Source organism: Rhamphochromis longiceps, linkage group LG4, assembly GCF_057381845.1.
Source record: "Rhamphochromis longiceps isolate RC_006_pf linkage group LG4, R_longiceps_female_GT1.1, whole genome shotgun sequence".
NCBI lineage: Eukaryota > Metazoa > Chordata > Actinopteri > Cichliformes > Cichlidae > Rhamphochromis > Rhamphochromis longiceps.
This window is the reverse complement of record NC_140560.1, coordinates 12,619,673-12,646,362: the sequence shown is the minus strand read 5'-3', so window position 1 is coordinate 12,646,362 and position 26,690 is coordinate 12,619,673. Positions and strand designations below refer to the sequence as shown.

The 26,690-nt window shown below is 42.2% G+C and overlaps 2 protein-coding genes and 1 non-coding gene across 3 annotated transcripts; 1 reads left to right on the top strand and 2 right to left on the bottom strand.

Annotated features, from left to right (window-relative positions):
* Positions 1–4,075: 4,075 nt before the first annotated feature.
* trnal-cag (transfer RNA leucine (anticodon CAG)) lies at positions 4,076–4,158 on the bottom strand. Its single transcript has one exon. It is a non-coding gene; the product is annotated as a tRNA-Leu (tRNA).
* Positions 4,159–9,764: 5,606 nt separating this feature from the next.
* znhit1 (zinc finger, HIT-type containing 1) lies at positions 9,765–15,219 on the bottom strand. Its single transcript, XM_085403360.1, has 6 exons — positions 15,062–15,219; positions 12,059–12,156; positions 11,451–11,526; positions 10,840–10,919; positions 10,584–10,753; positions 9,765–10,194 (listed from the first exon to the last, which is right to left on the bottom strand). The coding sequence occupies exons 1-6, from the start codon at positions 15,084–15,086 to the stop codon at positions 10,173–10,175; spliced, it is 471 nt and encodes a 156-aa protein (XP_085259486.1). The 5' UTR covers positions 15,087–15,219; the 3' UTR covers positions 9,765–10,172.
* A 5,619-nt stretch (positions 15,220–20,838) lies between these two features.
* On the top strand, positions 20,839–25,654 carry tob2 (transducer of ERBB2, 2). The gene is made up of 2 exons (XM_085405127.1): positions 20,839–21,043; positions 23,366–25,654. Exon 2 carries the CDS (start codon positions 23,568–23,570, stop codon positions 24,777–24,779), a length of 1,212 nt encoding a protein of 403 aa, XP_085261253.1. The 5' UTR covers positions 20,839–21,043; positions 23,366–23,567; the 3' UTR covers positions 24,780–25,654.
* Positions 25,655–26,690: the final 1,036 nt, after the last annotated feature.

The following is a 26,690-nucleotide window of genomic DNA, read 5'->3' as shown; positions in this document are numbered from 1 at the left end:
CCTTTGAATATTTCAGACAGTATGCTACTGAGGGCAGCTAACATAAGAGTTATGAGTTATAAGATATAATCTAAGTCGTAACATTGCCGTATGGAGCTGCAGATTTGGTTGCAGGTTAACATACCTGAACTGGCCATCGGGCATACCGGGCATATGCCCGGTGACTTTTTTTTTTTTTTTTTTTTGTAAGGGCATGAACAATGAGAGGTGGTGGATTGGCCAGATGCAGGTCGATGTGTAAAAATAACTCAGTTGTTTGGTGGTGGCTATGGCGGGGCTTCCACAGAGGCCAGCAGGTGGATGAGGGAAGGGGAGGCAGGAGAGCCCCGAGGCAGGAGAGCCCCGAGGCAGCCGCCGGTCCGAGTGTCAGGTGAACTGAACTTCAGGTAAGAAGTTATGACCTGCAGTCTATCTGGGTCAGATATAAACCAAATTTAGGTGCAGTTTATTTTCGTTGTGCTGACTTTTTACAGTCAGTTACAATAACTCGTACTGCTACTAGCTAGCATGACGGAGTTTATATACAGTTGGGTGGGTGCTATGATGTTACTGATAGTGAACTTTATTTTATTCATAAGGTTAGTTAGTATAGTTGCCAACGGCTCCTTAAAAAAATGGAATGGTCCCTCATTGATAGAAAATATTACACGTTTTGTATTGAGCTGAGAAGAGACGCAGTTTCTCCCGTACTTTCGCTATAATGAAAAAAAGACACAAAGCTGGAGTTATTCTGTTATTACGCTGCACAGCTGCCTCCTCTCATTCTCCCCCCTCCCTCTCCTGTTGCTACTTCAATCATGAAACTGATCAATGATCAGCTGATCAGCTTTTCTCTCTTGTTTGTTTATCGCCCACTTTGTGCCAGAAACAGGAAACCAGCAGATGTCGCGCTAAACAACAGCAGCACGTTTAAGCTTGATCAGCTGTTGTTAGAATTTATTTAATATTAATTTCTAGTATCAGCTGATGTTTGCTGGAGCCACAGCTGTAAAAGCTGCTGGTCATGATATCAGTTTGGATATGTGGTGAGAGGGAAACATGAAGATGAAACCAGGAGATGTCCTTACTGAATCATCAGAGTTGAACAGGTGATGGAGAAACAGGTTTACCTTTTAGGTGACATGAATGAGTTGAAGGGAAGTTATGAACTGTTTCTGAGAGACAAATAACACCAGGATCCTTTTCTAAGCAGCTGACAGCTGGTAACTGTGCAGGGACGGGTCTAGGAAAGTGTTGCCAGGGGGCCAGGTAGGGCATTAACAGGGAAAGGGGGGCACAAAGAAATACTTTTCTTTCTTATTCTCATTTAAAATATCTAGCTTTTATTAAATAATTATCTAAATCTTACAACCAAAGTTTTTATCTGACGTAAAATGTATAGAAATCATACATATACCAACAAGACAGTGTACATCACTGTCACCACAGCGTTTGTTTTCATTCAAAGTCTTTATGGCTTTAATACCTGGTGGGCCGGTCTCTAGTCAAAATGCCAGATTTTCTGTCCCGGTCCAGCCCTGCAGGTTAATACTTGCAGTGTCACCATGCCAGCTGACTGTATTTCATCATCAGCCAGTGTTGTTCTTTATCAATATTACCAAAGTTTACCATAAGGCAGCATAGAAAGTATTTACTTGCTTTCAGGTTTTATTCAAATGTTAGTCTTTTCAGTTGTTTCCCCACTTTTTTCCTGTTTCAAAATCAAACACCAGTTTGTGAGAAGATTATCTTCTTTTTTTAACAGGCACATAAAGTTTTGCATTGGAACTGGCTAATTTGTCAATTGTTTGTTACAAATGTTCATATTTTAATATTCAAAAATGTTTTTGCCCAAAACATGTGTGCACTATATGTCAGTAAAAATACTATGCAAATATTGCTGTCCTTGAATGCTGAGTAAACACTGACAAAGCACTGATTGTATCTCTTGTACTTTATCAACGCAGTATCTAAAAACTTTGCACCGTAGTGGTTAAAATCTCATTCTAATAAGAGTTAAAAGCACGTTCGGTTATTAGGTTTACAGGGTTATTGAAATATGGTTAACGGTTGGTAGAATTTTTTTTAAACATTATCTGCCAATTACATCTGCCACCCTTCTCCAAATCTGTGCCCCTACCTGGCCCCCCCAACAAAAATTTCCTAGACACGCCACTATCCATCACACTACACACAACACAGAGTGCAATAACCAGGGGGTGAGGTCACGGTGGCTGTGTCCAATTTGATATCACATGTCAGCGTGTTTGCTTCAGTTCATCAAGCTCCTGAAGCCAAAGCCGGCCAGCCTGAGGCGAAAGAAGAAACAACACCCCCAGCCGATGCACCAGTCAAGGAAGAGCCACCCGCTGCCACTGCGGCTGCTGTCTCGGCACCCTTGGAGCCTGAGCCCACGCCATCCTCATTTCCTGATGACACTTAGCTGAAGAACCACGAGCCTCATCTGGGACCCAAGCCTCGCACCCACAACAGGGTCCTCAACCCTCCCAGAGGAAAGTCTAGTGTGGTATTCTACTGGTCAGCTGAGCATGCCACCTCTCCCAGTTTGTGTCCATAAAGCTCCCCTACACTGCTCTTTTGATGGTCATGTGATCTGTACACCTAAATGCAGCCCAGTTATTGTTGTTGTTCACACCTGACGCCTGGGCTCATAAGTTGTCCTCAACATCTTGCATTTCCATCCCCCGTTTCTGACTCCCTGCCGTCTGTCTTCTCCTTGAAATTCTTCTATAATGAAACCAGCAATCACCAATGAGTCAGCTGAATGGTTGGCTATAGAATAGAAGAATAGAATAATCCTTTAATTGTCCCACAAGGGGAAATTTGGTTGTAACAGCAGCCAGAAAGACACATATACAACAAACAGGACACAGAACAGAAACACACAATTTTTCTTACATATTTACATCAAGGACAATGGTTACTATAAACAGAGTACTAGAGTACTGTACAGTTATTAAATTAACTACAGATAAGAGGTAAACCAGGTTGTAGTGCGAATCGGTTGATTAAATTATTGCAGTTACAGCGTAGATGTAAACATCTATGATTGTTGGGAGCAGATTGTACAGTCTGACAGCTGCAGGGAGGAAGGACCTGCGGAAACGCTCCTTCATGCATGTAGGATGCAGCAGTCAGTCACTGAAGGAGCTCTTTAACTGTAACACTGTTCAGTCTCAACTTTGCAGTTACTGTTTTCATCATTTATGTTACAAGCATTTGTTTGGAGGCACAGTCGTCTGCTTTTTGTGTGTGTGAGAACATTTCTGCATCTCAAGAACGGTTTAGTTTGGACTACTTGCACAATTTTCCGCTTTAAACTGACCTGCAATTTGGTTTGAGTAAAAACTTCACAGCCAACATTTGCTCAAATTTCTGGGAGCTTTCTCGGGTGAACACAGCCTCTCGTCAGTTTAATATATGAAGTGTCAGATCTTTTTGCATGTCCACTTAATTTCAGAATTTAAGAAACAATCCATGTGACTGAGGCCTGGTATCAGCTTGGCATCCTTTCATCTCTCTAGCCTTTTAGTTAATTATGCCTTACTAAAAATGTGTACAACAGAGAGCACAATCTGTGATTAGGTATTGAAACAGCTGTTTACTCCCCAGATGTTTGTGTCCTCAAAGAAATTCCATTTTGATTTATGTGAATGTATTGTGCAGGTACTTTCTCTGCTTCGCCCTCATTGCTTGCTTTGTCTGAGAACATAATCTGCCTTCTTTTAGCTTGGGGTAGGCCTCAGTTTATGTTTTAAATTAAAACGCTTGAAGACAAAGTGAACTCTGGACAAGCGTGCGGCCTACCTGAAGCCCAGGTGGGCTTGTTGATAATCACATTTTCACACTCATCTCGGGGCACATCCCTGGTGTTCTGGTGCCAGCCTGTCTCCTGGGTTTTTCGGTGTGTGTTGTTTTCCCCACATACAAAAATGGAGCGCTTCTGCCTGGAGGGAGTTTTTTATTTTTGCTTTGCACCACACAGAATCTTAGATTAGATAGAACTTCTGCTCTGTAGCACAGCTCTGCAGAGGAACTTGGGTGGGTTCCTCCGGGAAAATCGGTAAAGGCATGATGTCAGAAGTGGGATTCTAACCTACGCCTCCAGGGGTGACTGCGACCTGAACGCAGCGCCTTAGACCGCTCGGCCATCTTGACAACTGTATCATGTGACATCCATGTAGAAGTTTTAAACATTTCTATTTTAGGCAACGGTACAGACAACAGCACATAAAACACTGTGTGTGTGTGTGTGTGTGTGTGTGTGTGTGTGTGTGTGTGTGTGTGTGTAAAAACTGAGATGTTCAGAGGTCTTGCTTTATGGTATTGAGCAGCCCACACAAAACAGGGTTTTTATGTTTTAATGTAGGTGCTGATGTAAACCACAATGTTCAGCAAACATCTATCAGGTTATTGGACTTGTTAAAAAAACATGAGGAGCAAAAACTCCATGACTGCTCTTCTTCTCCTATGTGGGATATGTTAAAAATGGACAAGCCGTTTGACCATATGATCACTTAATTAAGCTGCTGGATTTGCTAAAAGTTTAAATATTTATACTGCTTTGGTTAATGGGTTTTGCACATTACTCTTAACTTATTGAGTGACTATTAGTGAGGGTCATGATAATCAATTCAATTGAGTAATGGGCTAACTAAGTATTTCCAGACTAAGAGAAAAAGTTCGCGAACATATCCGTAGGTTTAGGTTTAGGTGTAGGCATTTCTGAGAAAACTGAAGAGCAGAAGTGACATTCTTACTTCAATTTGTCAAAGTTCATGTGAGTTTCAGTCTGTTCAGCCTGTTTTTGTGTAGCACCAAGCAGTAGACCTAAACCTGGATGTGCTTCTGAGTTCTGCCTCTAATGAAAACGGATGAGCGTAAAATGCAGCCATTGTTTGTAGTTTGCTGCCACCTACTGAGTGAAAAAAGAACTGAAGTTGTAAAAAGCAAACAGACGTTAATGCAAATGCTCTAGATTGACTTATCATCAGCTAGTGTTGAACATGTCTATAAAAACAGAAGGTTTTGCAGGTCTAAAGCTTTAAGATGTTTGTTAACACAACTCAAAGAAGAAAAACATCAGCCATTGTTCACCCCATGGTTGGTAGCTACACAAGCCAACTGTCAATCAGGGTGGTGGAGGAGTGATGATTTGGGTTTGTTTTACATCCACAGGACCTCTGCTCCTTTCAGTCATTGGGTTCACCATGAATTTCTCTTTATACCAAAGTGTTCTAGAGTCAATGCAATGACCCAGACAAAGTTCAGACTTCAACCTGATGGAAAGCCTTTAGTGCAGCCTTAAGAGAGCTGTGCATAAACAAATACTCCCAAACTTCAATAAACTGAGGCAACATTGTAAAGAAGAGTCGGTCGAAATTCCTCCTCCACAGTGATGCGAGACAGCAATAAAATCAAACAGAAAACCATTGCTTCAAGTTATTGCTGCTAAAGGTGCTGAAAGTTTCTCTGTGCTGCTGTTTTTCAGGAGTCACTTGGGAAACATCTTCAGGACCAAACATCTTGACTTTCAGCCCTTATTGGCCATGCTATCTATGACAGAGATGCAAAATCTATAATTTCCCTTTTAACAGGAAGAAACCTGTGGCAGAAGCAGGATAAGGGAGAGGTAGCTTAAAAATAAACAACAACAACAACAGAAAGTTCTGTGAAATTATCAACAGAAAGGATGTTTGAACAAAAAAGTTCCAAACTGCTTTTAAAATAATTCACAGACTCCACTAAATGTTAGTGGTGTGTCGTACTGCAAATTTTGATATCCATCCAACACCAAGTATATACATTTACTACTGGTACTACCAATACTGATACATTCACATTACAAATGCAGTAAAAATCAATGTGTCATGATTTAGGAGATGCATCATTATCAGTCTGCAAAACTCTGAACATATTTTAATGACGGCTGATGTTTACTCTCCACTTGAGTTAACGCAGCAAAACACACTTTTCACCTTTTTGTGTATTTTTAAACTAAGTTGGATTTTTTGTTTCTTTTTTGACACATGGAATGTAAATGTGCATTTCTTTAATGCATGAAGCCTCAGGGTTTGTGTTTGTGTGAACAGTGCGATTTATAGTCGCCTGCACCAACATCGTGCCAAATGCATTTGCCTTCTGCCTGTTAGATTTTAACTCACAAAAATGTACTTGTGGGAAACTGGCACAAGTACAGGGGAGAAATTAGAGCACTGTGTGTGCTGCCCACATTGAGGGGAAGAACCACAAGCAACATAACTTGCCAGTTTTGGAAATATTGTTTTTAATTTATTGCACCGATGTCAGGCAGCACGGTGGTTAGCACTGTTGCCGCACAGAAAGAAGGTCCTGAGTTCAATTCCACCATCAGGCCAGGCTCTTTCTGTGTGGAGCTTGCATGGGGGGATAGGTTATTGAAAAATTTAAATTGCCCATGATTGTGAGTGCATGGTTGTCAGTCTCTATGTGTCAGACTGGCAACCTGTCTAGGGTGTACCCCGCCTCTCGCCCTATCCTGTTTTGAGAATATGAGGCATAGTTTCAAGAAATGTGTTTAAGCAATCGCGAAAAACTGTAAAACACTAAAATCTCATTTGTGTTATGATGAAAGTCTCTAATCAAACAGAATTCAAATATCAGAAACGTTTCATATGTGGAGTTAAAAATTAATCATTGTTTCAACAATATATTTGTTTTCATAAACAGACAAGAAGACAACAACAATCTGCTCCTCCCATTCAACACATGTCAGTCCATATCCCAGCAAACTAAATCATCTCCATTTACACACATCAAATAGAAACATGAACCACTTGTAATGATTAGAAACTTGATGAATTTCAAATCTGGTTTGGGGAGTCATTCAGTGAGAAACAGTGAAATGATTTTCAATGTGAAAAGGTGGAGAGCAGGAACAGTGAGAACTAAAAAAGAAACAAAGGGCTTTGGAACCAAGAGGCAGCAGGAGGACAGCTGCAGTTTAACAGCTTCAACTCACTGACAGGAAACAACATGAGAAATATAATCATCCTCAACTCATCTGCTCCACTGACACCTTCAACGGCAACACCTTCACATCATCCCCAGTTTGAATAAATGGAAACATCCTGTGAGCGAAAGTGAGTGAAGGTGTGTATGTGTGTGTTAGTATTGGGCCCAGAGAACGACAGCTTTCCTCTGTTCCAGTCCAGATTCACTCTGATCCTCTGGAGCTTCTTCTGAACCGAGAGAGCAGTGAATCCAGCTGATGGTGAGCGTGTTGAGTATTTACCTAAACAGACCACTACTCCCCAAAATCCAGACTCTGTGTTTCCCTTCCTCTTGATAGACTCTTCTACCACACCAAGCATCCAGCTTGTACTGTCTCCAACCTCGACATCCCAGCTGTGAGTCCCTGAGTTAAAGCCCTCAGAGCTCATGACAGAATAGAACCAATCAAACCTCTCTGGATTATCAGGAAGCCGCTGCCTCGCTCCTTCTCTCACTGTTCAGATCTTCAGACAGGATAAGGTCTGGATGAGCAGTGTTTGGGTCCAGAATGAGAGGAGTGTAGGAGACCATGTCCTTCATGTTGTTCCAGATGTTGAAGGTCAGGTTGCCCAGGTGTTTGGCTCAGTCTATCAGAGCTCCTGAGGGCAGCTGTGGATCATCCAGCAGGGGGCAGCGCTGGACTTTTTCCACTGCAGCCTTGTAGTTGTGCAGGAATGAGCCACCTTCAGCTCTCAGCTCCTCTTCTGTGGCTCTGTGTCTGAACGAGCTGCTATCGCTCTGCCCAGAACCTCCATCATCTCCTTCATCATCCCACTCTTCTGCTCCTCTTCCTCCCTCAGTGCGGCCAGCCTGCTAGAAACTGGTGAAGCTTCTTAAACTGCTCCTTAATCTGCTTCTCTGTGTGCCGGGCCTGGACCTTAATGTGTTCTGCTGTTTGATCAAACTTCACTTGAACTTCTACACAAACCTTTAACTTCTTCTTTAAGGCCTCCAGAGTTTCCTTAAATTCCTTCTTGTGTTGTTGTGCAGCTTCATCGATGGGTCTGAATCTGTGCTTGGTGTGTTTTTCTGAGTCTCTGCAGACGAGACACGCTGGCTGCTGATGGTCGAGACAGAACAGTTTGAGTTTCTCAGACTGCAGACAGCAGAGAGCCTCTGAAGCTCTCTGATCTTTCTCCTGTAAGAACAACTCACACAGGTTTTCTTAAAGCCAGGTTTAAAGGTGGTTCATACACTGATATTTCCTTACAAACTGGACAGTCGTGTTGTTCTCTCTCTCCACCATCTCTTTAGACAGTCTTTACAGAAGCTGTGGCTACATGACAGAAGAACAGGATCTCTGAAGACCTCCTGACAGGCCGGACAGCAGAGATCCTCCTCTGATCTGGAAGCCATTGAGTCTGTAGTGAAGCTGAAAACAGCAGACAGGAAGTACAGTCAGTCCTGGCTCCCCTCCCTCCTCTGCTACCTTCACTGAGTCGTGTTTTTGCTCAAACTCACATTCAGTGTGTGGAGCCTCAGCAGCTTGAAGCAGCAGTGTTGGAGTTTTCCACTTTTCTCTCCTGTAGCTGACTCACAGGAAGAAGCTAGTTTGTTCTGAACTCAGTCTGATCGTCTGTGCGTCTGTCTTTAATAAAGAAGTGGAACAGCCTCATTCCTCGTTCTTCTCAGAAGTGTGACATGAGGGGGTGGAGCTTCATTCAACTTCCACTTATTTCACTCAGGTGCGCCCACATCCTCATTTTAGTTTTGACAGTATTTTTGTGATTTGGGGAAAGCCTCGGAGAGGACTGGCGGCGGCTCCTGGGCCTGGCAGATCCCCATTTATTTATTTATTTCCGAGAGGTGAAGAAGTGAAAAGACTGAAGGGGGGACAGGAAAACCACAACGAACAGCTTGTAGAGCTGAGGGATCATATACATAGATAAGAACTGAAAAGGGCATGTTTGGAGGCGTGCGCCTGCTCCTGAAATTAAGATATTTTATCCCAAAAATGTGTGAGTGTGACAGCAGAGTGCAGGTGTTTATTGCAGGTCAAAAGACCTTTTTTGAAGCTCAGAAAATAAAGTGTTGCAGGTGTTTGGCAGCTTTTGTTTCAGACTTATATAAAAGTGAAATGGATTGTAAACGTGTGTTTTTTGGCTCCTCTCACTGAACAACCAGCAGTTACTGCAGGGGTGGGCAACTCCAGGCCTCAAGGACCGGTGTCCTGCAGGTTCTAGACATCACCCTGGGTAAACACACCTGAATCATATGACTAGTTCACTACCAGGCCTCTGGAGAACTTCAGGACATGTTGAAGAGGTAATTTAGCCATTTGAATCAGCTGTGTTGGATCAAGGATCTAAAACCTGCAGGACACCGGTCCTTGAGGCCTCGAGTTGCCCACCCCTGAGTTACTGTAACTCTTCCATCAGGCCAACGCCAGCATCAAATTCTGTCTGACACAAACAACAGCTTAGAATCTAAGCTTTGACTTAAAGTCAAAGATTAAATTATATCTAAGCCTTAGATGGAATTTAATCTTTGACTTTAAGTCTGCCTCTTTATTCTCTGAAGCAAAGTTTAATCAATTTGAGTTTGTAAGAAATGTTGTTTAAAATTTTCTGCTGGAATTTTTTTCAGGCAGATGTTTGATGGTCAGGTGGGAGGCGTTTAATGAAATAATGTGGAATGACCTGTACTTAGAAAAATCTCTAGTGATGTGAGCGGCTCATAGAGACAGAAACATGACTGCAGATGGATGCTGTAGATCGAGTAGGAGTCCTGGATTAGGAGACTGTGTGAAATCAGATCTGATTTATTGAAATATGAAGAAAACATTAAAGTTACACAGATATTTACAATTAATCTGATTCTGCCCACTCAGATGATGATGATGATGATGCAACAAACGCGTGCATGTATCTTCATTTGCACCAGAGCTAAGTTATGACAGGTAAACAAAGAACTGACAGAGTAAAGAAAAATATACAGAAATACTGAAGCAGCCAAATCTCCCGAGTGAATCTGCAATGCTGCGACATCACAAGAAGCCTCCTGTCCACCTGCACATGTCAGTCTCTGTCCAGCTGCTCTCACAGCAGCCAGCAGAGGCACAAAGGGTTCAGACTCTCTTTATGATGCAGTTTCATGCATCCCATATGCAACCCTCACCTCCATCACCAGGGCAGTGGCAGTTAGAGCGTCCACTTTAAACACCTGCAGAGACACACAGGAGAAAAAAGATGTTGTTAAGCATGAACTCTGGTCAGGAGATTTTCCAGTTTCTTCAGATGGTGACATCACAGCGTGTCAAAGAGTGTTTAAAGTCTGTTTCAATGAGCCTGATCCTGCAGATAATCTCCGTATCTTAGAGATGGGTGTCCTCATTCTGCTTTTAGTGGTTCCAGTTCTTACAGCAACCCTCCAAAACTGAACCAAGACCATCAAAATCAAATCCATCCAGTCACAAGAGGCGGCCCTTTTTTGGAGAAGTAACTCGCTGACATGAGGTAAACTTCTGACCTGGTACATCGTCATGGTAACTGATGCTGAGCATCTATCTAACCTGAGCAACCAGATCTCCAAAAAACATGTGGTGTGTTTACCTCGTCTCTCTGTGTGTGCACAGACACTTGGTGCTGCAGTAGCGCCCCCCGCAGGTGGTGCAGGTGTAGTGCGACGGGAACCCACAGACGCAGCAGAAGTGGCGTGCAGGTAGCGAGGAGGGCGGGGCCGCCGCTGACAGGTAGTTAGGCTCTGGCTTCTCTGAGAGATTCTATCAATCAAAGGAGAGGAGACAGTGGGTCAGCTAACGACCACCTTTCAGCCAATCAGAGAGAGGAGAGAGGGCGTCTGACTCACCTCCTCCTCCAGCAGCGTGGTGAAGTTCTTCCTGAAACGCTGCTTGAAGTGGTCGCCCCTCGTCTTTCTCTTCTTCTTCTCTGGACGCACAGACAGAGAAGAAGGAGGACAGAGAATGTTTAGAGGATTTTTTGGAAGATTTTTTAATCACAAACACGTTTCCTAATATGGACTTTTCAGTTTTTAAATTGGTCGGTGTGGTGACAATGGAAAAATATTTGCAGGTTTTTAAACAGGATTTGATCTGGTTGTAATTTTCCACTTCTAATCACTACTGTTGGGCCAGCTGTGGCTCAGGAGGGAGAGTGGCTCATCAGAAGGTCAGTGGTTTAGACCTCAGCTTCTCCAGTTTGGATACCAAAGTATCATCAGGAAGGATGATGAACCTCGAATTGTCCAATATGCCTTAATTTGTGAATACAAGAAATCTCAGAGCTGTGTGAACCATGTGAAAAGTGCTTTGAATACTTAATTAGAGTAGAAAAGTATTTTCTAAGTACCAGCCTATATACAGCTACTCAAGTTTCAAGGAATAAAGATTTCAGCTGCTACCGTGTAAAAAGTGTCAAAAGTGTAGGGTTCATGTGCACATTGGACGGTGAAAAACTCACCTGGTTCTTCAGACTCACTGAATGCAGGTAGGCGGGCAGTAGGACCTGGGGGAGGAAGGGAGGACAGAGGGTCGTCCTGGAAACACAAAACAAGATGTCATTGCTAAGCAATAATACAGACTGTTTATTAACAGCCCGTCAGACATACATGAGCCAATCAGCATCACTAACAGGTGGACATGTTTAAAATCATTGTATTTCATTATAGCAACACCATGTTTACCTATGTTCATTCACCACTTCTAGTTTCTCTAAGGCCACATCGAGCAGCTGGAGATGGTGAAAGAGGGTTAGAGGGTTGTGACCTCTGACCCTGACAGAAGCAGAACATCAGTGATCAAGCAGCTCATGCGCCTTACAGGTTACTATAATGTGTGACATACACAGAGAGAGCTCTGAGCTTTCTTCTGATTAGTCGCCCGAACTGCACAATTCAATGTTAGAGGATTTCTAAAGAAGTCCTGCTTAAAATCTCCACCTGTGCTTGTTTCTATGTGAATGCGAGGTGGATGAAGTGATCCCCGTGTACAGAGTGGAGCTCTGTGTGGATGTTAGAGGGAAGTGAGAGCAGAAAAGCTGTCAGTCAACTTTAAATTACAGACACGGACCTGGAAGTTGTCTTTTTCCAGAGCCTCCAGCTGACGGGTCAGCCTCCTCTGTCTGGTGGCTTCATCCAAAACTCTGCGCTGACCAGCCTCCACCCGAGCTGTTGGATCCAAACACACAGTTTCCATCAGTTGGTATCAGTGATAAAAGACCCATCGACTCAGCTCATTTCTATAAAGTTCTGTGTAGTTTTTCCAGCATGTAAACCAAAGGGAAATCATCAGGACTGCTAATTGTGATACAGCACACAGTCACCTCACAGAGGTTCATTCTGAGCAGGAAAAAACAGCTGAAAGCTCAAAGGCTCAGCAGTTTAAGGGATTTCAAACCTGCCACAGTAGCAGCTTAAGGGTCTGCAAAAGTTTTAAACACAGAGTGTGACCATGCTGAAAAGCTCCAGTGATGGTGATGTTTTCCCTGTCGGCTTCACCTTCTCTTCACGTTCAGTGGGACTCCTGGGAGGAAGCTTTGATGCACTTACAGCAACATAATGTTCAGAATCTCTCTCCAGGGCTCTCAAAATTTCAAAATCCCTGGTAGCCCTTCAGGCAGGGACTCTTCAGTTTTTGGTAGCCCAAAATAAATGTAAGTAGTTCGAATAAAAAAGAGAGCAATTTTTTGATTGATGTTTTGTTTCCTGTTTTGTTTCCTTTACAATATTATACATTAAAGTATAATATTGTAAAGGAAACAAAACATTAATCAAAAAATTGTTGAAAAACAAATTACAACATTGTATAAAAATTACAATCATCAACTCAAATACTTGGTTCTAATTGAACAGAAATTTCTATGAACTTGTAAGAACTGTGTAGGACATGAATCAGTCTGTGTCAGATCCTGAATTTAAAATTTCCACTGAAGTCACGGGTAAGAGGCAAGTGGAACCAAGATCTAGGCCATTTGCTTTTTGAAGTTTGCAAAGACTGCTAAATTTTGCCAGTGGTAGTTCACTCTTTGCAACATAGTACGCTGTTCTAAACAGATTTTTCAGGTTTATTTTTAGTATGTTATTTGCAATTGGTGTTTGTTCTGGGAAAGATATTGCAGACTGAGCAATAATGCATTTCTTGCATTTCTCATGGGTTCTAATGGGGGCCTTTCTTAAAATGACTGGTCCCAGTAACAAAGGCGCTTATCGACTCAGAAATCGAGAGAAAACCAACAACACACCCGGCAGAACATTATGTTATTTACACGGGTGCACATAAATGGTCCGCATGTGCGCATTCGCTGTCAAAATAAAAGACGCGCACCAGATAAGAAGTTGCAACGCGCGTTTGCGTCCATATAAAAAGCACTGTTTTTGTCCGCTAGAGTGGGATTTTCACGGCACATTCCGCACCACATCTCTGTGCGTTCATCATTTGTTTGAAGCCAGCTCACCTCCTGCAACCACTTTTCCGAGAATACGCGCTTCTTTTGTGGTTCGGACTCCTTCTGACATTTGTTTGGAGGTGGAGGAACACCAAAGTAATTGCTTAAAGGAGCTTCTTCGACATCTTTAAGAGTTTTAAACAAATGTCTGTCCTCCAGAAAATCTTATGTATGCAAACACGCGTTGCAACTTCATATCTTGTGTTTGTTTTTTTTTGTTTTTTTTTGACAGCGAATGCGCACCTGCGGACCACTTATGTGCAGCCCCGGTTATATAGCTCGTCATATTGCAGCCACAGAAATTCTTTTGTCCATGAAACCATAAAGCTGCACTTTCTTTTTGCCTTATAGTCTGATTTGTACGGTGGCTGGTGGTAAGCTTTTCTTTGGCTGTCACTTCTTCACCCTGACCTGTCTTATTTGGCTCAGCAGAACTAAAATATATATCCTGCTGCTTTTACACACACACACACACACACACACACACACACACACACACACACACACACACACACACACACACAGGTCAGCGATTCTCTGTGCGATCAACCTCTCATGTTTAAGCTTGCTGCGGGAGACTTCACTTGTCATGTTTGCATAGTAAGCTAACGATTGATAAGACAATGTCAGAGGAATTGGTGCACAAATTATCATCACTCACAGATCAGTGCTGTCGCTCTCTATACACAGTTCGCGCGATTGCAAAGTGAAAGCAAAAAAACAAGCGCAAATTCAAACGCGATTTCAATATGTCACATATTGACAGTGGCTCACCGATGCCAATGACATAATTACCCAGCTACATTTCCGAAAGAATGCAAAAGCATTGACATATATTTTCCCTTCCTACGATAGCCCGACGGGCAGGGCAGAGATAGATTTTGGTAGCCCGACTGGAAAAATCGCTAGCCCCGGGACGTCGGGCTAGCGATTTTGCAAGCCCTGCTCTCTGCTCCACTCCGTGTGTGAGGAGATGCACTCACAGTGAGACTGAGAGCAGGGAAAGGAGAAACTATCAGCAGAAAAGCCTGCTATCAATTTAGGACTGGAAAAAGCTGGCTGGTGTGTCCCTGAATTACCCTTTACTAGTAGTTTTAGTGTTTCCTTCCAATCAAACCATACCGCACTGTGAAAACGTTAAATTTATCTCATTCTGTTCTCGTATTATTGTCTGGAAGCTCATCAAACAAAATCTGAACCAGTTAAGTACTTAACTTAAATTCGGCTCACAGCTGGAGCCCAAAAAACATCTTTTACTTCAGTGAAACACCCAAAATCCTTCAGGTGGTCCTGGTTAAATAAACCGTAAAGTAACATCACCTACGGTCGATCCTCTCCTATAAGTTGGGGTTTTTTTTTTTTAAATAACTGGACTATTCCTTTTTAACATGTATATGTTAGAATAAAACCCTGCAGCTCTATAAAAACAGTAATAATAACATTAACAGTAAACAACACGAACCGCTCAGCAAACCGGAGTTGAGTTTACAACCAACGTTTCCCCTGTGAGCTCCAAGTTAAAGAAGATAGAACAACAGAGGGGCTCTCTGTTAAAGTGTTTTTACACCGTCTGACTGCATGACAGTGTTTTATATTCAAAAGAAGAGTTCAAACAGACCAACACTCACCGGAACCTTTCTTCTCCAGCACCATCTTTGTTCACGTCCTCTGTACGGCGGCCGTGTAAGTCCCTGTCAGAGCAAACGAAGCGCGTTTGTCATCTTGACCGCTGATAGGACAATTAAAGGGTGACAACTTTTGATGATTTTGATGGCTGATCTTCATTCTACTTCATTCTAATTCTACTTTTTTCTGAAGTGAGTGTTTTATGTTTGTTATTTTAAATAAAGTTTGAGCGTTTTCTTCAGTCTGTTGTACCAAAATATGCTAAGAATTGCGCTGGGAGACACTCAACAGAAGTGGAGGATCTACCGTTTTTGTGAGGAAAGAAAAGACGAGAGGTAAGTGTGTAAGCCTAACTATTAGCCTAAAAATCTGTCATCAGTTTTATATGAATCATGATAAAACACACCTAGCATGTTTTGGGTTCCTGCAACTGGTCCGTCAGGTTATTGTCTCCCCAGAAACACTTCCCTTGTGCCTTTGGAAATCTGTTTTTTCCTATTTCTGTTTTGTTTTTTCCTATTTCCGTTGTGTTTTGTGTTCTTTTGCAGTGTTTTTCTTATTGCGGATGTTTTCTTAAGTTGCAGTCTGTTTGGCCTCTCAGGGCCACCATAGTAGAATTGCCACCTGGAGATGATATATTGTACTCAGTTATAGTGGTTTCATTGGACAATGATGTGGTGAATGATGGAGCTGCCAGGCTGGAGGGAAAGAGAAGAGTCAGATGTAATGAAAGAGGTCATGCTGAAGTCACTGCGCAGCCATTATGTAAAGTTCTGTGAATTAGTAAAACTCACATTTAATTTCATAAAAACATCACAAACCTTGAATTGCCTGATTGTACATCATCATCACTGTGGAAGCTTCAAGAGGTTTCACAATAATTTAAGTGAGAAAAACAGAGTCCAGAAAAGTATGTGCAGCAAACAAAAACAGTCTCTGATAAGTTTAAATGTATTTTAGCTTATTGTTATAACTTATTTATCTTGTGTTTTATATTTGGGAGGGGCATCTAAAGTAAAGGTAAGATATTTTACCTGGGAAACCTGTTTTGATCTTTTAAATGTAACTTATTCGCTTCTAATGAGGACCGAGCCCTGGAGGAAAAGACACAGACACTGTTTTCTTAATGCTGAGAGTCCAGCTAAGCTTTGCTCTGTAAATGATGCAGCAGTTAAGAGATATCAGTAGTTTTACCTGAGACTTACATCACTTATGTCTGCATGCATTGAAAACCTGATCTGATTCATATAGAAACTAAAGAGAAGTAAGCCTCGTCCCTCCGTTGCACAGGCACTCCCGACATTCTCGGGCCTGGAGCATAATTTCCTGTGACAACCTCCCCAACATGTGCAGCTTTGCTCTCAGGTCTGGAACGTAAAAGACGATTTTTTTCTGGTCATTAAACGTCACTTTATACGTCACACGGCTCAAAACGGTTTATCCTTTCTCCCTCGTACTGAGGGGACTGAGGAGACTCGTCCAGCCTGACTGCCTTGACATCCAGGTGTCTTCCCTGCTTGCCCTGATATGAAGAAACCCGAGAAGCCTTGCAGGTCAAATCTTATTAATCATATCTATTATGGCCACTCCTCTCTAAATCGTGGTAGTTGTTGATCTGAGATGGTTAGAGCTAAAGGCTAGAGCAACCTATTAGAGCTGTTTGGGCTAATATAGATTTATACCCAGCTTTATATGTTTATTGTTTTACAAGGGTTTAAAAGGGAATGTCCACAGTTTGGATTTGATTACAACTGCTTGGCAGGAGCCAAGCAAAATAAAATAAATAAAAAGAATAATAAAGAATAATCAAATCACCTCAATTCAACTTATTTAATTAACCCACTGAGGTAATTCTGACTTTGTTCTTGTCTTTAGGGGGGGAGAGGCTGGTGGTGAGAAGATGTGTTCCACCTCAGTGCTCTGTGTTCATGGAATTAATCAGGAAAGCAGGATTCCTTGATTGATCCCACTTCTCTCAAAGCTATAATCAGCTGAGAAAACCTTGGAAGTCTTGAGAATCTTCTTGAGAATAATGGAAGTCGAAATCCTTCTCAGAATTATAATCCAACACAGTAATTATGATGATAATGATGATGATGGTGAACAGAAATAAAACCAAATCAAAGTCCAATCTGTAATTCCAATCTCTCCTTCATGCCTATGGTGGAATTTCCAAAGGCGAGAAGTAAAAAATTCAGAGATCAGTGTCTAGTGTCCTGTGTGTGCTCTCATTAACACACACACACACACACACACACACACACACACACACACACACACACACACACACACACACACACACACACACACACACCCCTGATCAAAAACATAACCTAACTGTAACCCTGACACTAAAACCACATTTTGAGTCTCAAACATGTCTTCAAACTCACGGGGACCAGAATTTTGTCCCCATAAAAAACTGTTGGTCCACATCAGTATAGTAACATTCCCACTTTTGGTTCCCAGAAAGATATCTAAACATGGTACACGCACACTCACACACTCATGAAAGTCAGACTCTGTACAGGCTCTCAGTGACTCCTGTTATTAGAATCACTGTTATTCTACTTTGTGAGACAGTTAAATAAAGGTGTTTATTTTTCTGTGATAGATTCATGTTTAATTTAGTTCATTTATTTGTTGGAAAGAGTTAAAATGTATTAGACAAGATAATAAAAAGGGCAGCACTGATTGAAAACCTGTCTAAAATATGTGATTACAAAATAAGTGTTTGTTAAAAGTTATAAGGTGCAAAGTGCTGTGAAGTTTGGTTGAGGTAGAATTTGTGATGGTCACATGACCAGAGCTTAGCTAAGAGCACAACCATTGCATTGTGGGTCAGCACTAGCATGGATACAGAGGTGCAGATGTATTGCATTTTTTTCCTGCAGGGGCGATCGTGGCTCAAAAGTTGGCTGTTCGTCTTGTCATCAGAAGGTTGCCGATTCGAGCCCCGGACAGTCTCGGTCGTTGTGTCTTTGGGCAAGACACTTCACCTGTTGCCTACTGGTGGTGGTCAGAGGGCCCGGTGGCGCCAGTGTCCGGCAGCCTCTGTCAGTGCGCCCCAGGGCAGCTGTGGCTATAATGTAGCTTGCCATCACGTGTGTGTGAATGAATGTAGTGTAAAGCTCTTTGGGGTCCTTGGGGACTAAGTAAAGCGCTATACAAATACAGGCCATTTACCATTTTATCATTCCTGTTCTGCTAGTTCAAGACTGTTTATGGACCCTAATATGAGATTTTCACTGCTATGCAATTGATACCCACTTTTATTGGTTAAACTGCAGGGATGTCTTAGATACACAATGAACTCTAAATCTCTTTATCTCTGTTGTGAACTTCACATGAAGTTTGTGTTAACAGAATCAAACTGATGCAGATCTCCTTTGAAAATACACACTCACTAGACAAAATAAAAACAGACTGCTCAAAGTAAAAGCAGAGCTCCCCCCCATGTGCTCTTTTAACAGCTGGTAGTACAAAACACAGTGACAACGATACCCTCACTACAAAAGCACAAGATATAAAAAATGGGGAAAAAATTGCATTCTGGGGGTTGTTACAGTGAAATAAAAACAAAAAACAAAACACAGACATCTGAAAATGTTGAATTTTAGTAAAAACACTGCTTTGTAGCTTGATACTGTCATTACAGACAAAGTGAATATTCAAAGCCTTTGGGCGTTCATTTGAAATGCAGTAAGTGTCCTTATCAGCTGGAAGTATTAAAGCCATAAGATGACTTTTGAGAGCAGCTAAAAAACATTAAACAACAGCAATGTTGAGCCTGTTCCAAAATTTAAATGTACATGCGTTGAAGGTGGGAGATTTGTTGAATTATTAAACACATTTTTCTTCAATCAGAGGCTTAAATATCAGCCTAGGGTGGCTCTATTTACCATTGTTGAGTCAGTTATCTTTTTGTGCTACTTTTTTTGAAGGATTGTGAAAGTGGGGATACATGCTCCTGGCTGAGCATTTCTGCTTACATCTTAGAATCTCAGTTTTAAATGAAAGAGTGAATGTGAAGTTCTAAATGAAAGAGTGTGTGAGGGTGTTAGTTGTGTTGTCCGAAAACAAGCTTATCTACAATGTGTCAGTAAAGAGTGACTTGCACTTCTGGTCCGTTGAGCAATGGTTTAAAAATTTTTACTGCAAACTATAAAAGGAACCTGGATTTAAATAGAACATAGTAGTGTCGGATGTAAGTGAAGGCAATACAAGTATAAGGTGTCTATGGAATACATCTTCAAGGTTCACACTGACCAAGTGGAGAGCTACAGGCATTTCTCTCAGTCAGCTGATTGTGTTTAGGAAAAAAAAGTAGCTAAGTACACTGTTATTGCTCCACGTTGTTAGTGAGGTAACTCTGGATGTCGGTGGGTTTTGTTAAGGTTGGTGTAAACAAAAGCAGAAAAATAGTAAAAGATGCAGACAGTAAAAATCTGGTTTATTTCATGATTACAATGAAACATTTTCACAGTTGTTTCATTGTAATCATTTTTAAGTAGCATACACGATAAATGGATACTACAACATAACACACGGCAGTGAGAAGAAAAACTCACCATCTTACCAGTTTTTATATTCTTATAAACTTAAAATAAACTAGTGATATTAGAGTTTAGTGTTTTAAGTCATCTGTTAAAAAACACGAGTTGACAGTTTTTTCTACCAGCATCATTACTCAAGTTAAACGTACTGCTGATGCTTATACCATTGCGAAATTTGCTAAATAAATATGCTTAAGAGTCTTGTGTTGTTTGACATCCAGCTAAAAGGTTTAAAATAAATAAATAAATGAATGAATAATATATATATATATATATATATATATATATATATACACACACACACACACACACACACACACACACACACACACACACACACACACACACACACACAGTGGGGAACTAAAATGCTCAATAGCATTATTTTACATTTAAATTCAATACATTTAAATGTAAAATAATTTTAAAGAAATGTTTGAACTAATAATATTGATTTGTTTATTTGTTTTTTGTTTGTTTGTTCATTTTTAATTTTTGCTCTTTTCAGCTTTGTTTTCGGTTTATGGGGTTTTTTTGTCATTTATATGAAAAAATATTACATATACATAACTGTATAATTGTTTAAATGAAATTTAAAAGAAAAAGAGAAAGAGAAAAACAACAAACGCGCAATATTTTTACTGCTATCTTAACCACGTAATTCTGCAACATGAACACCATTTCCCACAAGCCCTTGATGAAAGTCTGGTCGCTTTAGCGGCTGTAGTCCAATAAGGTGAGGGTCCTCCCCTATCTCCGCCAATTAGGACTCTGTTGCTGTCACTGCTTATATTTTTAGTAAATTGTTCAGCACCATATGAAACTACAAATATCCCTCCACCATAGAAACTAGATCGCGCTGGGTCATTTATAATGTTCTAATAGCTGGAAAAGCGCACTCCCCGACTATACAGTGGGGTGTTTGGCTTTTTGGCTATTCGAGAAAACTGATTAATCAACACCATGCTATTTGAGCAGAAATTAAGGAGTCACTTTTATTTTTATCAGCTTAAATTTGGATAAACTAAACCTATGAAATACAGATAATAATATAGTGGCGACAGGAGCACATTATGCTTCGACAGGAGCGTCAGAACCGCTATGTTGAAAAGATAATAATGGGAAGAAAGTAGTCCCTGTCGTCACGGGGGTGTGGGCGAGTCACACTGTATAAATACGCTGGGTTGTCAAACAGCAAAGTTTACTGGACCCTCCATGCAAACTGTCAGCTGAAGACAAAGTGGGGAAACCTTGGAGAGGCTTTCAATTATTTGGGCAGCTGTGGGGGAGAAAAAATATATATATTTATGATGGTGAAAAAAATGTAAACTATTTCGCATCTGAACCAGTGAGTCGACACATGAAATCGGAGTCCTCGTAAGGGAATTTAAAAAAAACAAAGACAAGCTAGTACATCAGTGAAGCTAGGTGAGTAATTAACCGTCAGCCGGTGCGCGGGATTGGTTGCTTTTATGTTCAATAAAAAAGGACTGGATGTTACAGTCCCTGATAATGCAAGGACTGTAAAAAATGTAAACAAATATATAAAATTTGTTGACAGCGGGATGTTGCTGTTATTGTTCTTCTAGAAGCTTTAGCTGTCCGTTAGAGAAGGTGCACAGGGTTGAGCCCCTGGAAAGACACAGCTTTTGTTTTGCCCGAGCCCGTTATAGATTAGCTAAAGCGAGCCTCCCGGAGTGTGTTCAGCTCACGTTTATTTTCCTTCTGCTGTGCTTGCGGGGGTGTTTATGCCGAGAGAGAGAGAGAGGGGGCTGCCGCCTTCGTTCCTCAGATACTTGGTCGATAGGCTGCTCATCACTTAATTAGCTTTATAATTTAATTTACAGCGACAATTTGCCAGGGAAGGCTTCTCCACTTGCACATCAGCTAAACCAATGTCTTCTCTGGTCCACTGCCTTTTGACTCGCAAATGTCACTAATCCTTTCTCCAGGTAGACCTTAATGCGTTCTTGCAAACATTGAAGACATTTGTCCATGTTTGTCTCTTTTTTAAGGAGGCACATGTGCACAAAATTCCAAACGTAAGGAAAATTAAAGTAGCAGACAGTTTAATTTCTGTTGGTAAGTGAGGGACACGAGTACAAATTCCTGCAACATTCATATCCTTATTCTAGGCAATCATGCAGGCCTCCCTCTGCTGCCCTTATACACGGTTTTTTGTTTTTGTTATTTTCATAGCAAATTGTGTAGCTGTGCCGCTTGTCTGGTATATAGTGGATGTTTAGCTGTACTGTGTCAGCGCTGTACTAATGCCTGCATGTAAACAAAAAATACCACCCCAGATTCTGCTGATGACCTGACGAGAAGGAAAACAAGACTAGAATCAAGTCTGCCAGTGAAAATGCAAATGTTTCAGTTATGCAAGGTGGTGGGGCTTGTGTCTGTGGAAAGATTGAAGTCTTGTTTGTATTCCTCAGATTTCACTCTGAAAGCCACACATCTGTGGACAACAGCTGAGCTGTTTCTCTAATGTCATTGTTTGACATTGGATCTTGTGTATCTTGCTGCTTGCTTCCCTTTTTTTTTTTTTAAATGAGAGGTGGGAAATGCAGTAGGTGGCTTAGAGGTTTGTGCACTCAAGGTTTTTGGAGACACTGATGATGGCTGTTTCAGGTAAAAGACCGGTGCAGTCCTTTCTTTGTCAGTGTAACTCGTTATTAAGGTGAGGAATTTGCACCTCAGATGATGCAAAAACAGGGCCCCTACTTATAGCCTCATCCTAACAGCCCCCATCTTATCCTTCAATGTCACCCTTTTTTATGCAAGGGGAAAAATGCAAGACCTGTGGTTTTGTGTCACCCCTGCAGCCCTGCGTGCAGGCTGTGCAGCTTTATCTGTAGCAACATTAGAATTACCTTTAATCTGAGGCATTTTTCTAATCTTAGCTTCCGAATCCCCATCTGGCAGGGAAGTGAATGTGAGTGAATTGTTTGTGTGCATGTAGGAAGGAGGAGGGGAGGAGAGGTGAAGGGAGGGAGATGGGGTGGTGTTGAACACATTCAGTGCATTCTGGGAAACTGTGTTCTGTGGAGTCGGCTAACTGTCCTTCCATTTTACACATCTTCTCCGGTACATCCTTTTGTATTATGATATGCATATAATGTTGCTCTCAGTGGGAATGTGCATGGTGACGAGTGGACTCTTGTACGATTGTGTATTAAAGCAAGAAGCACTTCATGCAATTGCATTCAGATTATGCAGGATTTACGAAGTGCACAGCATCTGTTACATCCACCCTGAGGCTGATAAACAGGAAATATAAAAGGGTAAATTTTAGGATTGCAGGATGCAGGAGTTATACTTCATATCACTACTGTAATTAAAAAAAATAAAAAATACCAGTAGGCATTTGAATAGATATCCCGATGCTTGCACTGGTTGGCAGGTGCATGTATTATGCATTTTTCAGTGTTGTTGGAAGCTTATGACTCCATTAGGATTTTGGCTTTTTTTTTTTCTTTTTTTTGTATCGAAAGTAGTGGCAGGAATTTCTTCTCTTGTGATGCATTATGTGTGGGTAATTGTCTTGTATGTAAGACTTGAGTTTTTTTTTTTTTTTTTTTTTAAAGCTCACTATAAAATAATACTCTGATTACAATCCCCCTGTAGCCCCGTCTTTCTGTGTTCCAAAAATACCACATTAACTGTCTGTTGTGAGAGATCAGCTGAAAAAACAAATTCCTCATTTTCACACAAAGTTATATTGCTCTTCTCTTCTTGTCTTCATAGTTGAGGACCTGCCAACACAAAACAGCCTGTAACCTGCAGCCTCTGCCTTCAAGGTGCCTTTACCATGGTGACACTAAAAGAATCAAACACTGCACAATAAGTCAGAGGGGGACAAAAAGATTTGTTGCCACTGCATTGCCTCACTTTCATCTCATCCCCTTTGAACACTTTGTTCCCACACTGGCACTAACCCGGTGCAGACATGCATCTGGAAGTGAAGGTCGCGCTCAACTTCATCGTGTCCTACCTGTACAACAAGCTGCCTCGTCGACGAGCCGACCTGTTTGGCGAGGAGCTGGAGAAGATACTAGTTTCTCGTTTTGAGGGTCACTGGTACCCCGAGGCCCCACTGAGGGGCTCTGCTTTCCGCTGCATTCACCTGGGTGCACCGAGGGACCCTGTGGTGGAGTTGGCTGCCAAAAGAAGTGGGCTGGACACGGAGGAGGTGCGGGCAAATGTTCCTGCAGAGTTGAGCGTGTGGATTGACCCTTATGAGGTGTCCTACCAGATTGGAGAGAAGGGTGCGGTGAAAGTGCTCTATCTGGAGTCCCCCCCTGGCCTCGGTTGTGACAGCGAGCCGGCCGAAGGGGTCATCAGAGAGGCTAAATTAGATGCAGAGATGGAGGATGCCAAGAGCTTGGGCTTTAATCCAGATGCTCAAGTGTTTGTACCAGTTGGAAGTCAGGCATCTCCTTCCTTAATGCCATCCCTCTCCAGTTCTCCCACACCCCTATCTGCCCAGTCCTGCCCTGGAATCTTCAGCTACCCCAGCTCCAGCACACCCACCGATCCCAGCATCCATTCCTCCAACACATCTACTCCTTCTCCTCCGAGCGGCGGTCTGCCCTACCTCTCCACTCAGCAGCCACCTGCTGCTCTTCCTGCTGCCCGTCCACAGCCAATCACCTTCACCACTGCCAGCTTCGCCGCCACCAAATTCGGCTCCACCAAAATGAAGAAGTGCAGTGGGGCCGGGTCAGGGTCTGCAGGCTCTGGTGTCATCGTACCACCATCTCAGAGGATACTCTCCCGCTCTCCTACCACCATCTCAGCACCAGAGCTGCTTAAGCACAAGCCCCTCTCTCTCTCCTTGCACTCCCTCGGGGGTCCCATCCACAGCCAGCTCTCCCCCAACGCCAAAGAGTTTGTCTACCCTGGATCTCCAGGCCCTCTTTACTTTGATGCAGACACCCAGCCCATGCAGCCTCTTACCAGCCCTTTCCAGCCCTCGCACACTATCAACACCCACCCACCATTTGATCCGTTCTCCAGCCCTCCTGCCCAGAGCGTGGGCATCATTGGCAGCAGTGGAGGGATCTCTTACATGGAGAAGCCACCATTTGTTGAGGGTTTAGGAAGCTACAACCTGCAATATCCCAGCCAGTCTTTCCAGCCTGTCGTGCTGGCCAACTAAGCCTTCATTTGTAATAAGAATTGTTGCAGGAGCAGTTGGGTGTACGGCAAAGACCCTCCTGATATTTTCAGTTTTTCTAACAAATTGTTCTAATACTAATGTGTGTTAAGAATTAGTTTTACTACAAAGATTTACAATGTCCACTAAATATTTAGTGTGATTTGTTTGGTATCTCTATAACCCGCCCCAAACCCCACCCTGCTCCTACTTCCTGTGTCCATTGCTGTTACCCGTTATTTGTATTTGTGTTGGCTTGGAATGGGTGCTTCTGTTTTTTTTTGTTTTTTTTGTTGTTGTTGTTTTTTTTTTGTTGTTTTTTTTTTGTCCACCTTTTTGCCGTCTCCAATTTCATGTTTATGATTTTGCAATGAATGCTAATGTGAGTTTTTTTTTTCCTTTTTTCTTCTTGTTTTTTGGGACTTGTAGTCTAGTGGACTCTAGTATAGCTCCATTTTGCACTGCACTGTCATGCTGTGAAAAAGGACTTTGCCAAGTCCTGCAGGGAACGACGGCTGTGGAAAACTCAGCACTTTGCTCTGCAATCTGCTCTGCCCTACTTGCCACAAATACGGGGTGGGGTTGGTGGAGGGGCTCTGCTCTCTGTGCATGTAGTTCGCTTCTGTTTGGTCGTGGTTCAGAGTGATTGAGAGACTCGTTGCTTGCACAGTGAAGCCCTGTTACCTTTGAAACAACCTGACGCACGGGCATATTTCAAGTCTTGTTGGTGGACGCATGTTGAAAGCAGGTTATCATCAGCTGGAATGGGCACGTGACCGGGGTTTCAATGAAGCAAGGGCAGCTAAGGGGAGAATCGAGGCGCTAAGAGTAATGTAGTTGAATGTATTGTACCTGTCAAGGGAAATTGCAGCTGTGAAGGTCAGCAAAATGGATTTGGGGGTGGGGGGGGGTACCTTTTTTTATGAATGTGAAAACAAATGAATCTTTTGAATTTTAAGGCGATAACCATCTGCTGATTAGGCCAGTTGTGCACATAAAGATGCAAATTATGGTTTCACACATATTCACACATATTCAAACATACACCAGTCAGCAGCATATGAAGGTGAACAGGCAGGAAGGATGAGAGGTGGGGGTGGGGGGGTGGGAATGCAGCAGTAGCTCAGCATTAGGGATTGTGATAAATGGCTTAGCATGACTTTGACTATGAAGGAGAGGCTTTCCTCTGCATGGACAGGAGGGAGGGAGGGAGACGGTAAGAGAGAGAAGCAGCTAGAGGGTTCTGTTGCCCCCTGTGCCATTCAGGGTGTACTGGCTTAGAAAGCAACGCTTTAACACCCAGAGCACGTTTCTGATGGGCTTAAATGGTATTGAAGCCAAAGGCTCACTATTCTCTCAGTCCTCTTAAAATTCTCCAGCGATCTCTGCTCCTCCGGCTGTTGCAAAGGAAAAACCAGAATTGTACAGTTCAGGTTGCTCTCTTTATTTTCTTTTTCTTTCTTTTTTTTTTTTTTTTTTTTTTTTTTTTAAATTTATTTCCCAGCTGCAGTGATGCGAACAGAGATGCAATGAGGAGTGTTCTTCTGTGGCATCTGTCGTGTCACTGGATAGCTTGTCAGAGATCTGATGTTTGTATTGGTGCAGTTTAACAGCGGGGCCTGATGTCATTGTTGGTTCGTCCCTGAAAGAGAAGGGTAACCTCCACATGTCCACGTCCAGCGGTCCAGCACTTTATTACCAGGCTCCCGATGCCGAACCGTTCCTTTGCCCTCCGTTTGGCTGTTGCACATTTTATTCAGATGTCATGAAATGCTTTGGAAACTCCAATGAGCTACATTTGCATCACAAACGGGAAAGAGATGCAGTCAGTCTCACTCTTGGTTGGCTGGTTGTTTAGTTTTTTGTTATTTTGTTAATGTTTTTCAGACTATAGATATTTTTGTACTAGAAGGA